Genomic DNA, 18,053 nt, shown 5'->3' with positions numbered 1-18,053 from the left:
CAGACATCCAGAACGGATTCCCTTCGACTTCCAAGGTATGAATGTACTGAGAAATAACTCCAAAGAAACAATTCCAAAGAAACAATTCCCCCACCAGACCTTCACCCACATACACCAGATCTAGCCGTAGGGGGCCTCAGCAGCATTTGGTCCGTCATCCTCTCCAACTACGTCACCCTGCTCCAATCCTTGCACAACCAACCTGTCACAGGCTCGATAGTGGCTACTCTAGAGTAACGACTCCTCCAAGCGTTGTCTTTTCATGCTTTTATTTAGTGCTGATTATTTACAGTGCATAACAGTGCTATGTACATGTTGTCAGTTAGGGGTCAGAACCTCCGAATGGAGATTCCCGCGTTTTCTTCCAGCAAAGTAGCCTAGGAATATTGAATCTCCGCCCCTGTCGCTTCCTGCACAATTCCGGGGTCGGCGGGATCGGCCTTCTTCCCTTGCCTCCCACTTCCCTTCCCACACTGGGCATGGGCTCCGCTACCTTGCTTGAGCCTCGGTCACCACTTCCTGAATCGCCGCTGGAGGTCTCTCCCTCCCCACTCGCACTAGCGCTGGGCGATGAGCTGGTACTTAAGATGGGAGGGACCTGCCTGTAGCTTCTGTCCCTCACACAACCCCTCGTGCGAGTCCCCATAGGAGCACTCCTGCCCTTGAAGGTGGCCCAGCTAGGCCTGAATTGCCCAGATTAGGAGCCCTAATTGCCACAGGTAACAGCCATGGAGACACCCAGCCCTGCCTGGTTGGGGCAGGTCCAAATGGTGCAGGGCAACGTAGTCGAGTAGGATGATGGACCAAACACTCGGGCTCCCTATGGCTGGATCGGGTACTGTATGTGGGTGAAGGTCTTTGGGAGGATTGTTTATTTCTCTCTGTAAGGTTTTTATTGCTGTTTAAGGTGGTTTACTAGTTGGTATGTGGCCTAAAATATCAAACCTTTTTCCACACTTGATTTGGAATTAAAGAAGACAGCAATACTGTATTAGTGTCTTCCCCTTTGGCTTCAAAACTTAATGAGTGATTATGTCACCTAGTAGAAAATTTAAAAATGTTTGGATAACATAGACTCTTCAACATTAGTATTATCAGCATCCAAAAGATATCAAAAAGTTTTCCTAGTATACTTGAAATACATCAGAAAGTACTCTCATCAAGTCTTTCTGATTTCAAAATCAAAGGCAGTTGTTTTTTAAAAAAAGTATTTTATTTGTATAGTTATTTACAGAACTTTCTTTCAAAGGATTTAATTTTTTTAGACTTTAAAATTCAAATTATAATCTATAAACTGCAATCCTGTGACCCCCAGGAATATATCCCAAGAGTCCAAGGAAACATCCGAGCTCCCTGTCTATCGATGATGGAGAAATAAAATGTCAGATCCACCACACAACAGTTATGGAAACATCTAACAGCTTTTGAAGCTCTAACATTGGTAAGGGCCCAAGCTGCTGTGAATCTCTACCCCAGTTTCCCCTAAAGTTTTTCCCAGTGGGAGGAAAATAGGTATTTATAAAAACATCTGGTAAAAGGACAGAGTGCCTGAAGAACTATGGATGGAGGCTCGTAACATTATACAGGAGGCAGCAACGAAAACCATCCCAAGGAAAAGGAAATGCAAGAAAGCAAAATGGCTGTCCAACGAGGCCTTACAAATAGCGGAGGAGAGGAGGCAAGCAAAATGCAAGGGAGATAGGGAAAGATACAGGAAACTGAATGCAGATTTCCAAAAAACAGCAAGGAGAGACAAGAGGGTCTTCTTAAATGAGCAATGCAAAGAAATAGAGGAAAACAATAGAATGGGGAAAACCAGAGATCTGTTCAATAAAATTGGAGATATGAAAGGAACATTTCGTACAAAGATTACCATAATCAAGGACAAAAGTGGTAAGGACCTAACAGAAGCAGAAGACATCAAGAAGAGGTGGCAAGAATACACAGAGGAATTATACCAGAAAGATATGGAGGTCTCGTACACCCCAGGTAGTGTGGTTGCTGACCTTGAGCCAGACATCTTGGAGAGTGAAGTCAAATGGGCCTTAGAAAGCACTGCTAATAACAAGGCCAGTGGAAGTGATGATATTCCAGCTGAACTATTTAAAATTTTAAAAGATGATGCTGTTAAGGTGCTACACCCAATATGCCAGCAAGTTTGGAAAACTCAGCAATGGCCAGAGGATTGGAGAAGATCAGTCTACATCCCAATCCCAAAGAAGGGCAGTGCCAAAGAATGCTCCAACTACCGCACAATTGCACTCATTTCACACGCTAGCAAGGTTATGCTTAAAATTCTACAAGGCAGGCTTAGGCAGTATGTGGACCGAGAACTCCCAGAAGTGCAAGCTGGATTTCGAAAGGGCAGAGGAACCAGAGACCAAATAGCAAACATGCGCTGGATTATGGAGAAAGCTAGAGAGTTCCAGAGAAACGTCTACTTCTGCTTCATTGACTATGCAAAAGCCTTTGACTGTGTCGACCACAGCAAACTATGGCAAGTTCTTAAAGAAATGGGAGTGCCTGATCACCTCATCTGTCTCCTGAGAAATCTCTATGTGGGACAAGAAGCTACAGTTAGAACTGGATATGGAACAACGGATTGGTTCAAAATTGGGAAAGGAGTACGACAAGGTTGTATATTGTCTCCCTGCTTATTTAACTTATATGCAGAATTCATCATGCGAAAGGCTGGACTAGATGAATCCCAAGCAGGAATTAAGATTGCCGGAAGAAATATCAACAACCTCAGATATGCAGATGACACAACCTTGATGGCAGAAAGTGAGGAGGAATTAAAGAACCTTTTAATGAGGGTGAAAGAGGAGAGCGCAAAATATGGTCTGAAGCTCAACATCAAAAAAACCAAGATCATGGCCACTGGTCCCATCACCTCCTGGCAAATAGAAGGGGAAGAAATGGAGGCAGTGAGAGATTTTACTTTCTTGGGCTCCTTGATCACTGCAGATGGTGACAGCAGTCACGAAATTAAAAGACGCCTGCTTCTTGGGAGAAAAGCAATGACAAACCTAGACAGCATCTTAAAAAGCAGAGACATCACCTTGCCGACAAAGGTCCGTATAGTTAAAGCTATGGTTTTCCCAGTAGTGATGTATGGAAGTGAGAGCTGGACCATAAAGAAGGCTGATCGCCGAAGAATTGATGCTTTTGAATTATGGTGCTGGAGGAGACTCTTGAGAGTCCCATGGACTGCTAGAAGATCAAACCTATCCATTCTTAAGGAAATCAGCCCTGAGTGCTCCCTGGAAGGACAGATTGTGAAGCTGAGGCTCCAATACTTTGGCCACCTCATGAGAAGAGAAGAATCCTTGGAAAAGACCCTGATGTTGGGAAAGATTGAGGGCACTAGGAGAAGGGGACGACAGAGGACAAGATGGTTGGACAGTGTTCTCGAAGCTACGAACATGAGTTTGACCAAACTACGGGAGGCAGTGGAAGACAGGAGTGCCTGGCGTGCTATGGTCCATGGGGTCACGAAGAGTCGGACACGACTAAACGACTAAACAACAACAACTGGTAAAAGGACAGGAGTGGAAGATCACTTATCCACCCTCATTTATCCACAGGCTGCCACAGTGGAGACGCCTGGATCCTCACTAGTAGCTGTGCCGGCAGAGCTCTACAGAGCCCAGCACCTCGGCCCTCCGTATGTTTTGAGACTACTATTCCCATCATCCCTGACCACTGGTTTTGCTAGCTAGGGATCATGGGAGTTGTAGGCCAAAAACATCCCAAAGGCCGAGGTTGAGGAAGCCTGGACTAGATCCACAGTGGTTACACTTGCTTGGGCTATTGGGTTTAAGTAGACTAAATTACTTTAGGTCCACTTTCTCCAGTTTAACTCATTTGCAAGTTGGGTTATGTTTAACAAATATTTGACCAAAGCAGCTATATAAATGTGCTAGCAGCAGCTCAATAAAATGGAGGGGTTGTTTTAAAAATAACCTAACTCTCAGCACTATACCTGAAAGCTTTTCTTTCATGTTCATACTTGTGAAACTCTATCTACAAACTTCAAAATGAAGTGTAGTATTAAAAACAGCCTGGCAGAATTCTTTAAATAGATAAATGAAGTTAACCAAAGTAAATAATTTCCTAGTAAATGAAATGATTTAAATTAAGTAAACCGTTTCATTTTGTAACTTGCCAGTCTTTATAGAATCCTTTACCCACTGCTCAGACAAAATTTTAAACTTCCTTTTGAACGTTCTTCTCACTGTCTTTATCTCCTTCAAATGAGCATGATCTCCACTGATTACATGGGACACACCCTCTTCAAGCTGTTGAACCACTTTTGCTCCATGAAATCGAAGTATCAGTGTTAATAGTTTTGTTTGTTTAATCCTAACCCCTGAATTATTCAATTCATCAGAAAGAGCCAGGTAAATCGTGTGCTGCCTGAACATACTTAGTGGAGAGCTTTCCCATGAATAACGTGCTTCTATGTCAGCAATCGCATCCCGAGAGATCTCTTCCTGAAAGTTATTGATTCTTGAGAACACCTCTTTTAGTTTGGCAATATCAGTATCACCTGTGTAACTATCACCATAGCAGTCATATTCACGGGCAAAATGTTGTTTTGTTTCTGGAGACATGTGAATCATGAAATCAAACTGCCAGGGTACAAATGTTTTGTACTGAAAGCACTGTAAAAGCCACTCCGCTCTCACAACATCATACTTGTCAGAAGAAATAATATTTTTCACTCTGACATTCTCAGTTCCTGCAATCACACAATAGGTGTCCAGACCAGGATTCTGGACTATGCTGCCACCATATTCCACTATTTTACTTTCTAGCTGATATTTTGAATATTTTTGTGTCCCTGTCATAACACAAAACTCAACATCTTCAAATATACTGGAAATCTGGTTTACATTTGAAAGATCAGGAGCTTTAAAATGATCCATTAAACCAATTTTTTTCCTAATCTTTGACACAGTTTTACGTTTCTTTCCTTGTGGCTCATCATTATCTATATCAAAGTGCTTAGTCGCTAGCTTTCCACAAGCTTTACCTCGGAGTTGCTCTAGAATGTCAAGAGTCATACAATCATGCCATTCTTTATCTTCTCTTATCCTCTCAATACGAGGGAAACGTAATGTATAATCAGTTTTGTACATATCACTGCTCACAATCTCAGCTGCTTTAATCTGGACGATGACTGAATTACAAGGCTCAATATAGACTTCAGGCTTCTCAGTTCCACACAATATATTAAAAGGAGGATCTCTTTTACGATAAGGTTTCCAATATTTGGCTAATTTCAAGCCAAGATCACGAAGTTCTTCCATAGTGTAACCAGAACCAACACGACAAATGGAGTGGAACACTGATGGCCTTTCGCCAGGCGGAGGAGTCTCAGCAACTGCACATAAAAAATGTGACATCATGCCACCACGAAGACCTTTTCCCCAGTAGCCCCCAACAATTAAAAGGTCTAGTTCATCCATTAGCCCACTAACATACTCTGGTTTGATCTTGAACCACCCTTCCCCACGTTTGTCCGGCTTGTAAATTGACATGGGATCTTTTACCACAATTCCTTCTTCTCTGTGATCTATTGCTTCATTTAGAGAATCTATTACTTCTTTCTGAGTGTTAGCTTGATTTCTAGGAACAAACTGCAAACGACCTTCTATTGGTGTAAATATCTTATTCAGTATCTCATATCTTTTGCTCAACATCTCATGACCCAATTTTTGGTTATTAATCATTAGAACATCAAACACACAGAAGCATGTCTGTAATTCTGAATCATCTGACATCTTTTTGATGTCAAATTTGCTACCCTTCTGTACAAAGGTCTGTGTGGTGGGATTGTAGGCCATCATTTCACCATCCAGAATGCAGTTCTGAATATTATTGTTAAAGATATTATGAATAAATGGAGTCAATGAACCTTCCAAGGGAGAAGCTCCAAACTGCTGAGTATAATCATACCCATTCCGGGAAAAATACTTGTAAACATCTCCATCTTTGTGCATCTGCATTCGTTCACCATCTAATTTGGTTTCTATGTAGAAACTCTGGTGGTTCATTTGTTTTTCAATTTGTTGTACATTAGCAATAGCAGCAAGCATCGGTTTAAAGGCAGAAAATAATGTAATAGAAACATCACTAAGAAATACAGAAGGATTGTGTAACTGTCTACAGACTTTCTCCAAATCAGTTGTAACATTGTGCAACTCTGCAGCATCAGGATGAAAGATGGAAAGTAAGGTTTGCTGGCTGACACCAAGTTTCAAATCTTTTATGATCATCCTTATCAACCATTTCTGTTCAAGTGCTGAACTCTGAGTTATTAACTGAAGAAGGCTCTTCTTGACCAGATCCCTTCTTTTGGCAGCATTATTATTAGAAATGGAATCTAAAATATCGTTCACTTGTTTTATGGTCAGTTGACCTTTCCTGGGACATCTTTGTTTCAACACAAAATAGGCAATCATAGCAAAATCTCCAGCATCTCCCCGTGAGCCAGTAGGTGTTCGATAATTTAAGAGTTTTAAAGCATCTTTTCCATCTTTGGGTAAATTTAACAGTTCAATATACAGCTTAGCAAGCATGGTTTCTTTAATTCCATAAGCCATCCTCTCTCTTTCCAACTGTGGAAGAATAAGCCTCATTGCTGGATAAAAAGAATCTGTTACATCTTTCTCGTTTTTATGAAGAGCAGCATGATATTTCCTCCAGGAATCTAAAAACTCCTTGAAATTCTTGGTTTTCTCAGGTCGGGATTTGCATTTTTGTATTCGTTCTAATGTCAAACAGAGATCTTCAAAAGGAACTTGTGATGCCACAGTTAGTTGGGAAGGAGAACAGGAAGTAGAGATGGAAGACATCTTGAGTATTTCACTACAAAAAGAAAGAAAATGGCAAGCTAATTTTCAAATATTACAACTCCCATCTTATTCCTGCTTTTCCTTGAATTAGCCACATAGCTCTACATTTAAAATGAATTAAAATCTCAGTTTTATTACACAACAATAGTAGTAGGCAGAAGCAAGTTTCATTTGGGGCTATTCAGTTTAGAAAAATAGTAAGATGATACATACATCATTTTATATATATGCCATCTATGCTTGATGTGGTGATAGCTGCAGAGGGATTTAGGAAGTTTTTCTCTTCTCATAACTCAGTGCCACCCTGTGAAGCTGAATGTTGGAAAGAAAGGCAAAAAAGTGCTTTTTCACACAGTGCACAACTAAACTATGGAATTCATTCCTGCAAGACATAGTGCTGACCACCAAATCGGATTGCTGACCAACAAATCTGATGGCTTTAAAAGAGGATTAGATAAATTCATGGAGCCATAATGGAAATGTTCTATCCCCACAGTAAGATGCAATTTGCCTCTTAATGCTAGTTGCTGTGAACCACAAGTGAGGAGAGAGAGAGAGCTGTTGCTCCTATCTCCTGCGTGGGCATTCTTCCACAGCGTTAGCCAAGGGGTCAAGTGGTCTGATCTAGCTAGATGACTGCAATGGAGTGGCCGAAAAAGGAGAGCGCAAGTCTAGAGACACACATGAAAAACGATAGAAAGAAGCATCTCACCGTCTGGATAGGTCGTATTTCCAGGTTCATACTAGAGAACAATGTTGAAATATCTTTACAGTTTTAAAGGGTGGGAGGAGCACGTCGCAGACACCAATGCAGAAATGAAATGCTGATGTAGCTGCGACTGCCCGCAAGTGTGTCCAAACCACTTCAGGGGACACTGGCGCGGAGGCGACCCAGCAAGCGCAGCCTGGGGACTTCTCCTCCTCCCACATGTAGCCTTGGGCCAAAGGCGGCGGAGGATTTGCCTCGCATGCCGCCCGGTGGGAGAGACCCCGCAGAGCCGCGGCTAGCCTGCTGGGCCCAGGGGTCTGGCTCGGAACGAGGCAGCCTCCCACGTCCCTTCCTTCTCACCTCGACGAGCTTCCGCGGGGCCGGACGCTTCTCCTCCTCCTCCTCCTTCCGCAGCCTCGGCCGAGCGAGTTCCGCCGTTCGCACAAAGACCAAAGCACAGCCTGCCTCGCCGCGACCTACGGCCTTCCTGCTCTGCGCATGTGCATGTGCGAAACCTCGTCTGTTCTCGCGGAGTTTCCTTCTGCCGCGCCTGCTCCACAATCAAGCGCTTCTGATAGGCTCTGTCGAGGCGCTCGTTGGGAACCTTTGCCCTTCGAACTTTGACCCGGAAGCGTTGCCGTCCGTGCCGGTTTCCCGGAAGTGGTGAGTGGGCGAGGAGATTCCCTGCCTGGGGGCGGGGAGGACGACGGAGGAGGAAGGAGCGGGGCGCGGGCATGTCCCGCCCAGGACCGCAATGAGGTTGGCGCATTGGGGCTCCATCAGCCCGAGCGGAGTAGCAGACAGAGGCTCAGGCAGGGGAGGCCGGGGAGCCGCGGCACTCTCCTCTCTTCCCTGCGCTCCTCGCGGCGGACGGCCTCGTCCACCTCCCCCTTCCGCCTCACCTGCGCCAGCGCCCGGGAGTTCTCGCTTTTCGCATCGCAGCAGGTAGCGAAGCACGGTCTGCCTTGCGCTTCATGCGCAGGGCGGCGGCGGCGGCTCTCGGTGCTGCAGGAAGGCCCCTTTCCCACGGCTGACACCTGGCTCGTCCCCTCACGAGTGAAAGCTCCCTCCTGCCCAGAGCCCACATCCCGCGTAGGCGGCTGTCGCGCCTAACACAAAACGTCCGCGCGCCTTCGACGGCAGCGCAGGCCGGCGACGTCGGTTCTGACCGGTTGCCGCTCTCTCTGGCCTCGCTACGTGAAGATCTGACGGCAGTACCATTCCTTAGCTCTAAATTACATTATTTGGAATTTAGCCCTGCTGAGTTTGTATAGTATCTGAAATAAGTGTACTTCGCAGTTCCAGTTTACTTCAGTGGGATTTGCTTCGATGTGAGTATGTTCACGGTGGTAGAATGGCTTTGTGCATGTTTACCTGGAAGTCCTGATTTTTCCAAGCATGTAGCTTCCAGTCTATTATAAGGCAAAAGTTTGGCTCTATGGCAGTGGTGGCCAAACTCGGCCCTCCAGATGTTTTGGGTGTTTTGGGAGTACAACTCCCATCATCCCTAGCTAACAGAACCAGTGGTCAGGGATGATGGGAATTGGCCACCACTGCTCTATGGTGTCACTCCAGAAGGTTTGGTGATAGCCACAGTAGAAATCCAGGAAAGCTGTCTGGGTATTTCTTATGTTTAAAAACGTAATATATCATTAATTTTTTTATTTAATAGCCTAAAAACTTGCTTATGAAAAATCACATCATTCTGGGAACATCACTCTGGGATGCATAGTTGAGTTTGTTAGTTCTCTTTTGTATGTGAACACTGCAGCCTGTAATGTCCTTTTAAAAAAACAACTCTTAACTGGAAATTAATAAGAATGATGTCTGATACAAGATGTTTTCCAAAGCTGCAATTACTTATTTGATAAAATTAATGTAGCCTCATTCCTGTTTTTCAAAATTAACAATTATGATAGTGAGGCAATACTGGCTAATACACTTCCTTTTGTAACTTGGCACACCATCGGTACTCCTTTAAGTGCTGTATGTCCTGTTTCTGGATATGAAGGCTAACAATACAGTATCCACTTGAAATGGGGCAATTAAACTACAGCATATACAGTATTCCAAATGTGGCTGAATCATACATTTTCTGTGTGTGTGGCTATGGACCTAAAGGACTATGGAACTTCCCATGAGTGGTGGTTCGGGTGACTGTCTCTGCAAGCTTTAAAGTAAGCATTACAGTGGTACCTAGGGTTGCGGACCCAATCCGTTCCGGGGTGCCGTTCACACCCTGAGAAGTCCGCAACATGAGCGGAGCTTCCGCGCATGCGCAAAAGCATAATAGAGCGCTTCTGTGCATGCGTGCGGGGCGGAACCCAGAAGTAAACACTTCTGGGTCTGCTGCGTTCGGAACCCGGAAAAACGCAACCCACAGCGGATGCAACACGAGGTATGACTAGTATATTTCAAATGGCTTTTACCTAACATATGCTGTAATCCTATTTGTTTTAACCAGGTAGCTTAGCAGATTTAAAGTGGTGTTTTGCTGGTTTGATGAGTTGTTTAATTATGGGTTTAAATTTTCTGATATTGTATATTCTGCTGCCAACACTACTACTAACTCAAATCATTGTTGTTCCTGGCCTTTTGAGCATTAAAGTGTATTTGATGCTACACTGTTCAGAATGGGGTGACCAACTGTGGTCATGGACGGAATGGAAGGGGGTGACTAGAAGAGCATGAGGGAGACGCAAGGAGGGGGCCCCTAGAAGCAGGGGGTTTGAGCGATCAAGAGAGGTCAGGAGAAGGAGGGCCTTCCAGGACAGGCTGAGAGACTGAGAGTCACAGTGTGAGTGCCAATTTAGACAAAGAGGAGTCAGAGGTTGGCCCTGCTACACAGCAACAAAACAGTCCCAGTCCTGCTGGCTTGCCTTCCCCTCTGCCACCCCACTCAAAAAGAGTCATGCTGAGCAACGGGCCATGCATGCCCAGAGGAGGAGCTTGCCCCCTTCGTCCTCTTGGGAGGGATCCAGACTGAAAGGCTAGAGGTGGGAAGCTCGGAGCTAGTGGTCAGTTTCAGCAATGTCTTAGCTGGATTAAGATGAACCAGAGGAATCTGCTGTGTTGTTATTTTCTGTTAATAAAGAGCTAATTGCATTCTGTGCCTTTCGTGTGTGTGCCTACCCTGTTGATAGCTCCTTGACAGTTGTTCACAAATTTATAAAGATACAGTACAGGTTTGGGAAACTACCCCCTCCAAATGAGTAAAAGACATATTTTGTGCACAAAATTTATTTAATCTTCAGCTAAATCCCCTATCTTGTTTTTAATTGCTTTACAAAGATCAATAAAATCTAACAACATTGTTTTAGGTAGTCCTATATCTTTATTTTATTGGTCCTCAGTTACCAGGCACCTGTGTCACTTTATCCCATTATTCTGAATAGCTTTAGTTTGAAGCATTTAGGCATTTGTGTATTGTCTATATCAGTGGTGGCCAAACTTTGCCCTCCAGCTGTTTTTGGACTACAACTCCCATAATCCCTAGCTAACAGGACCAGTGGTCAGGGATGATGGGAATTGTAGTCCCAAAAGAGCTGGAGGGCCGGGTTTGGCCACCACTGGTCTATATGATGCTAGCTGGGATCCAGAGCCTCATTATGTGAAGGCACATCTGTTTGTAGCAGTTTCTATTGATTCCCTAATCCTGCTCTGCACTCCCAGACAATATTGTACTGTTTGTGAGGGTAGCAGCTGCTTTGTGGGGCATAACGACTGGTAGGGGTGTTCGAAAGATGCTAATCAAATAGTACTTAGTGATTGTATTTAGAAATGTGTCATTTAAGCAGCTCCAGAATTTTTTCTGCTTTTGCTATTGAGCTTTGAAGTTACTTCTTGTAGAAGGTCATCTCCCCACTATTACACATTATGCTCTCTGAAGAAATACTAATGGCATTGATTACACAGAATATTCTAGATCCAGATTTCCTTCTCCCAACAGTATTTCAATTTATTTTGCTTGTAGTTAGATTGACTGCTGGAACCCATCACTTATCAGGAGGTGGAGATAAGGGGACACAGAAAACCTACAAAATACAGACTGAAGCTTTGGTTGAATTTTGGTTTAATTTGGTTGAATTTTCTACATGATGGATACCTGGAAATTCGATGAGAGACCATTTTCAATTTGAACAAAGAAGTATATAGGCAGAAATTCCAACAATCAGAGCATTCTAAAAATATCATTTGGTTACAGCTTTCATGTCCTTGTCTCCTTTGCAATCCATTATCATAGATTCAAACAGATTATTTTGTGAACCGCCCTTAGATCTTTGGATGAAGGGCGGTATATAAATTTTTATTAAAAATAATATAATATTATTTGGATCTACCAATCATTCCCACCTCTCTGCCAGATACCCAATACATTATCAGTAGAGAGCTGTTAACTTTCTGCAACATCATTTGCAAATTAACTGTTTTAAATTAGACTTGCATGATGTTAGGATTTGACCTTGACTGTTAATGTGTTGGCTCTTTCTGTGTTGGGGGTATGTAGGGCTGACAAGGGTTAAAGAAAGTAAGATTTGATGGTTGGGAGGGGACAGGTGGATAAGAACAAGTGGCTTGGGTCCAAAAGTGCCCTTCTATGAGTGGAAAGATGGACTCTTTTAGCTGAAGAAAATTGCACAAGAAAAGTGTACAGAACTAAATCCTGGAGTTGTTAGTCTGTTAGCACAAGTCTTTGCGCAGTTGTTTACATGAGATGGTTTGCTGTTTTTCCTTGAATTCCATACCTTTCTATTTCTATTTCAAATAACTATACATTTGCAAAGCAAGCCCTAATGGCTGGGAAGTATGCAGCCATTCTTTTTTGCAAAGCAAACTATGTATTGAGAACTGCATACATCCCAGCCTTTAGGGATTGCTTTGTGATGAGAAACATTTATAAAACAACATCTCTCTGCATCGTATCTCGTGTAAATGCACTGCATGTTGTGATGTAGCTTCATACTCTCTGCAGTGCACCTATAGGCATGGAGCCCACACGTCTTTTAGCACTACATAAAGTATAGGTATGAATTATCTTATACATTTGTTGTCCCTTTTAAAAGTTGTTTTTAAAGAAGCTTATTTATTTTCTTTTTTCAGGCTTCATATGGACTAAAGATTCATTGACTACTATAATGGAAAAATCATGGATGCTTTGGACTTTCATTGAAAAGTGGCTCCTTGCACTGGTCTCATGGTCCTGGGGCCTCTGCCGTATCTCTCTCTTACCTTTGATAGTAACTTTTCATTTGTATGGAGGCATGATATTACCTCTGTTAATATTTGTATCTATTGCAGGTATATTATATAAATTCCAGGATGTGTTGCTTTATTTCCCAGAGCAACCTGCTTCATCACGACTCTATGTCCCCATGCCTACTGGCATCCCACATGAAAATATCTTCATCAAAACCAAAGATGGTGTGTTGCTCAATCTGATTCTTCTCAGAAACACAGGAGACAACTCCTCATATTCACCTACTATCATTTACTTTCATGGAAATGCAGGAAACATTGGTCACAGACTACCCAATGCTTTGCTGATGCTGGTAAACCTGAAAGTAAACTTATTGCTGGTTGACTATAGAGGCTATGGAAAAAGTGAAGGAGAAGCAAGCGAGGATGGCATCTATTTAGATTCTGAGGCTGTGTTAGACTACGTGATGACTAGATCCGATCTTGACAAGACGAAAATTTTTCTCTTTGGACGATCCTTGGGGGGAGCAGTTGCTATTCACTTAGCGTCTGAGAATTCCCATAGGATTTCTGCCATCATGGTGGAGAACACATTTCTTAGTATCCCGCATATGGCCAGCACTCTGTTTTCTTTCTTTCCAATGAGGTACCTTCCTTTGTGGTGCTATAAAAACAAGTTCCTCTCCTATCGAAAAATATCTCAGTGCAGAATGCCTTCACTCTTCATCTCTGGGCTTGCTGACCAGTTGATTCCTCCAGTTATGATGAAGCAGCTTTATGAGCTTTCCCCTGCTCGGACTAAGAGATTGGCAATATTTCCAGATGGAACTCATAATGACACTTGGCAGTGCCAAGGCTACTTCACAGCACTTGAACAATTCATCAAAGAAGTTGCAAAGAGTTATTCCCCTGAAGAAATGGCAAAAATGTCATCTAATGTAACAATAATATAACTAATTCCAGTCTTTCTGTCTGATACAACTGCATTGTACCTGGATTTGTAGAAAGTGATAAAGAATGACAATTTTTAAAGTATGTACTCTTGTCTTGTACTTATCTAAAGAGCAAAATTAAACATGGAGAGATCTAATAAATTATGAGCCAGATAGTTTTCACACTTAGCGTTATAAATTAGTGATGGTTTTGATAAAATTAATCTTAATTTCCATTTCTTAGATTAAGACACATTATTAAGCTTATTGCTAAAATTTAAATTAACCCTGGGGGAGATTTGATGTGGTGCAAGGGGGATCCACTTGTGCAATGGGACTTCTTTCCTTTGTAGCCCACCCGCCTTCCCAAATTTTGCTCCAGAGGATTATAAGATCCTCCATAGAGCGGGGTGGGATGGATCAGGGAGAAGAGAAACCAGAAGTTCTGTTGCACAAGCAGATTTCTGTTGGGCAGGCAGACAGACATCATTGGATGTTGCCCACTGGTGTTAAGAGAAGAACAGAGCTGTTGCGTGCAGTGTGTTTTGGCTGCATAGGTAACCATGATTAGCAACACACTCTGTAGCTAGAGCTTTGGGATGCATGATAAACCCCTGAATCCTTTTGTTATGCATCTCTGATTGTGTAGTGTGCTTAACATTATAAGTAGCACTAATGGCCCCCTGGGCTCCTTTGGGAGAAAAGGTATGGTAGGAATTAAAAAAAATATGGAAGTACACTCATTGCTTCTTACATCCACATGCAGGATGAATGGGGAAAAGTTGCATTTAAAGTTAATGATATATTAGTGTTGATATTCTCATGCAGTCATGAAGACGGTCTGACTAGTGTTCATTTTGCTGTGTTTGCAAAGGTTCACTGCCCCTTAGCACTTGTGCATTGTGCCTCTTGTGCTTGTTCCCCTAGAAGCCATGAGTGCTTAATGCATCAAACCTAAAGTCTGGTTGGAATATTGCTTTCTACTTAAATAGCAATATGGCAATTGGGAGAAGTTGGACTACAGGGAAAGGGGCTTTTAAAAAAAATCTACTGCTAACATTTACTTCTGCTTTTCATATCAAACTCCTCTTTAATTATTTTTAAATGTTTAATTTAAAAGTTTTCTTGTAGGGGAATTGGTTTTCTTTCATTGCAGCATGTTGTCATTTTCTAAACACTGTTGACCATTGTCATGTAACATGAATAGAACTGAAAATATTTTGGTTATTAAAGGCCAGAATCCTAGGTGTACTTCTCAGGAAATAAGTCCCACTAAACAACAGGACTTCCTCATGAAAATATACTTGGGATTGAGCTATTAAGAGGGCCAGACTAAGTATTAAATAATGATTGGTAGGTAGCTAGCTGTGTTGTTCTGACGTAGTCAAAACAAAATAAATGACAAACTTAAGGTGCTACTGGAAAGATTTTTTTTTATTAAATAATGAGTTTGATATTGAGTATACTTTACAAAATCAAATTACTTATTCTATTAGGATATCTAGTGTGTGTTTTAATTTATTTTTGCTTTATAAACAATGCATTTATTGCAAAAAAAACTGGGCTTTTTATTTTCCGAGAAAAAGAAAAAAACAGTTTACCCATTTAGACTGCTCCAGAATCTTACAGAATGCAATTTTAACCACTCATTTGTTAAGATGCAGTAAAATAAAACATTCAGTTTTGAAAACTGGTTGTGCTTATTTGAAGAGAGCATAAATCAAGGTATTATGCATATGCTCGTGCAGGAAGTGGAAAACTAATGGGTAATACTCAATTGTTAGTCAGACTCAGAATATACAAATTGATATCAGTGGACTGAAATTGCTTAAATCAATTGATTCCATTGATTTCAGTGAGTCTGCTGAGTATGACTAACATGGGATATTGCCCCTTAGAACCAATATTGAGTATTTGAGGACATTTTCTTTGTTTTTCCTCTCTGTATCTTCTCTGACATAATTGTTTCCTGATTAGTCTTCTTCCAACATCTCATTCATCATTCTATTCACAGTTATTATATTACACAGAAATTGCAAATAATCTCTTAAATAATTTGATATATTTCAGCAACAACAGCATTTGTACTTTGCCATTCTTTTTTGTGGTATGCTATTTTAGTTTTGGAAACATGCCTCTATTAGTGTTCACAGAAAGTAAATTAAGCCTGATACAAAACCTTCAGCATTAGCATGCAATAGCATACTGTAGGATGTAGATCATACCATCCACAGTCGTAGAAAGCCTGATGTGAAAACAGCGCAGGAATGCTGCAATGACACCCTAGACGACAATGATCAGTATATTATTGGCCTGAGTATTGCTTGGAAGAGAATCTTATAGTAATTATTAATCTTACAGCATTTGTTGTAGAGACGTCCCTTTTCCCTTATCTTTTTATAATGAAATGTGTATTTGCTATGTGCACTTTGACTTTGCTTGGAGCTCATCATCTTGTAGAAAAAATATAGGTTACATTATCTTTTATATAAGAGCAACTGAACAGCCTTTTGTGGAACAGTAAATCAGCTGAGACTTGAACTTTGAATTTTGCCTCTGAAATTTGTGGTACTTTCCAGAAAGATTAGGAATGGTCTAGTTTTGAATAGAGAATGATTCATTGACTCCCCAGTTATGCCTGAAGAGATAAGAGAAGCTTATGCTTTCAAGTAAGTACTTGTGCAGAGCTAGAGTAAGATGCTTATATGAAATTTGTGCTTGTTTTGAGTATTTCCATAGGAACTGTACAAAGCCCCCTCCATTTCAGATGTCCCCCTACCCCCTTGGGAAGGTGAGACTTTTAAATATAGCACAAGCTTATTGGGTCCAATTATAATGACAGATGTATTGTTTTGAATACATTTTTATCTGTGATAATTCAGCAAAAAATCTGGATTAATTTATGGGACCAATTGAGGGTCTGTTCTCAAGGGTTTGTGCATTGTGGCACAAGGTGATACTGAAATCAGAGTAACGATATTTAAATGTCCTTTTGGTGCTCTTATTTATTTGCTAAGGTTATATACCCTACCTTCTGCTTTGGCAGATCCACAAAATTAAGACTACTGAAATTTCAGTAAAATTCAATTAGAAAATAAGTATGGGGAAACATCTATAGATTTTTGTTGTTTATGTAACTTTTTGCAAATGACACATAACTTTTCTTGCCAAAATTTTTTTGCTGCATGCAATAGAATTAAAGATACTTGTGGGTTCAATTTTGAATATTTCACTTAGATCAAAACAAAAATTAAAACTGCAGCCCCATGTATTTTCACTTAAAGTAAATATTGTTGAGTTCTGTGAGATTTGCTTCTAAGTGAACATGTTTAGGGCCAGACTGTTGGTATATGTGTGTTTTCTACAGATTAAAAACAATACTTGTCATTTCATATTTTTAGACATGCATTTAATTAAACACTTTCATTTTCATTTTAATCTGCCTTTTTTTTTTTTTTACAATAGATTGATTTTCCTTTTACATAACCTCTATTTTTATGTACTAACATATGCAATAAATTGATAACACCTACAATTGCTAATAGCCTTTTCTGTGTGTTTGGTTTGTTTTCAGTATAATTATCCTTCTGATTCTCTGTCAATTTCCTGTAGTTTCAAAATGTAGAATAAGCCATCAGTTGGGCAGCAGTGGAAAAAATCTCTTAATACTTAAAACACTGCCAACTTAATCTGTTATACATTCAGTTCAGTTAATTTTAAAGGCATGTATGACTTGATTAAGGATTGGTTGCTGTTTGGTATATAGTATGCCCTGTGGGATAAGCTTATCCTTTTTCGGCCAGTGCATCAAAACTGTTTTCAGATAGACTCTTCTTCCTTACTTCAATATGTTGTAGCATGGCATATTAATACGATTAGTATTTCACATCCTTCAGTTTCTCTTGCTATGCTGCTGCCTAATCCTGGCACATGGCACCTGAATATTTCATTTTTGAATGATGATTTCAAAAGGCAAACACAGGCTCTGAACTCCGGGAATCAACTCTTTGGGCTTCAAGCTCCCAGGCTTTCATCCCACCACCCACTCCTTAATTTGGAGGTGGGGAGTGAATTGAAGAAGTTGAAGTTGACCTAGAAAGGGGGGGAAAGGGCCAGATAGTCATCCAAATTGCACAAATTCTCAGGAAGCACTAGTGACAGCAGAACCAACACTATGATGCTGCTGCAATCGCTTAGAAAACTACTCAACGCAGCCACACCAGCGATGACTGGAAAAAATGAATGCTGATCTTGTCAACTGCAGAGCCCCTGTGTAGTTTGCTGACTCCTCTCCTCCCTCCGTACCATTGCAAATTATTGTGAGTGGCAGACATAGAAAAATGCTACAAAGGT

The 18,053-nt window shown here is 41.4% G+C and overlaps 2 protein-coding genes across 7 annotated transcripts; one reads left to right on the top strand and one right to left on the bottom strand.

Moving 5' to 3' along the window:
- Positions 1 to 252: 252 nt before the first annotated feature.
- On the bottom strand, positions 253 to 8,066 carry LIG4 (DNA ligase 4). 4 transcript variants are annotated; one of them, XM_088675594.1, is made up of 3 exons: positions 7,576 to 8,066; positions 7,077 to 7,175; positions 3,225 to 6,876 (listed from the first exon to the last, which is right to left on the bottom strand). In XM_088675594.1, the coding sequence occupies exons 2-3, from the start codon at positions 7,151 to 7,153 to the stop codon at positions 4,134 to 4,136; spliced, it is 2,820 nt and encodes a 939-aa protein (XP_088531720.1). In that variant the 5' UTR covers positions 7,154 to 7,175; positions 7,576 to 8,066; the 3' UTR covers positions 3,225 to 4,133. The 4 variants fall into 4 exon arrangements, with proteins under 4 accessions (XP_034995966.1, XP_088531720.1, XP_034995952.1 ...); XM_035140061.3 differs by having other exon boundaries at positions 7,933 to 8,066; XM_035140075.3 differs by lacking the exon at positions 7,077 to 7,175 and having other exon boundaries at positions 253 to 6,876; positions 7,933 to 8,066.
- Positions 8,067 to 8,109: 43 nt separating this feature from the next.
- ABHD13 (abhydrolase domain containing 13) lies at positions 8,110 to 15,390 on the top strand. 3 transcript variants are annotated; one of them, XM_035140106.3, is made up of 2 exons: positions 8,110 to 8,235; positions 12,673 to 15,390. In XM_035140106.3, the coding sequence occupies exon 2, from the start codon at positions 12,708 to 12,710 to the stop codon at positions 13,719 to 13,721; it is 1,014 nt and encodes a 337-aa protein (XP_034995997.3). In that variant the 5' UTR covers positions 8,110 to 8,235; positions 12,673 to 12,707; the 3' UTR covers positions 13,722 to 15,390. The 3 variants fall into 3 exon arrangements, with proteins under 3 accessions (XP_034995997.3, XP_088531839.1, XP_034995988.3); XM_088675713.1 differs by having other exon boundaries at positions 8,217 to 8,331; XM_035140097.3 differs by lacking the exon at positions 8,110 to 8,235 and adding an exon at positions 8,765 to 8,903.
- The last annotated feature ends 2,663 nt before the right edge of the window (positions 15,391 to 18,053 follow it).

Source organism: Zootoca vivipara, chromosome 1 (assembly GCF_965207765.1).
Source record: "Zootoca vivipara chromosome 1, rZooViv2.hap1.1, whole genome shotgun sequence".
In the NCBI taxonomy this organism is placed as follows: Eukaryota; Metazoa; Chordata; class Lepidosauria; order Squamata; family Lacertidae; genus Zootoca; species Zootoca vivipara.
The sequence above is the reverse complement of the archived record's forward strand: the minus strand, read 5'-3'. Positions and strand labels throughout refer to the sequence as shown.

What these genes read in the sequence shown, in the direction of transcription:
- ABHD13 (XM_035140106.3), top strand. Translation starts at nt 12,708, where the DNA reads ATGGAAAAATCATGGATGCTTTGGACTTTCATTGAAAAGTGGCTCCTT.
- LIG4 (XM_088675594.1), bottom strand. Translation starts at nt 7,153, where the DNA reads ATGAGAAGAGAAAAACTTCCTAAATCCCTCTGCAGCTATCACCACATC. An exon ending in TGGCATATATATAAAATGAT is followed by an intron (nt 6,877 to 7,076) that starts GTATGTATCATC and finishes TTCTTTTTGTAG; the next exon opens with TGAAATACTCAAGATGTCTT.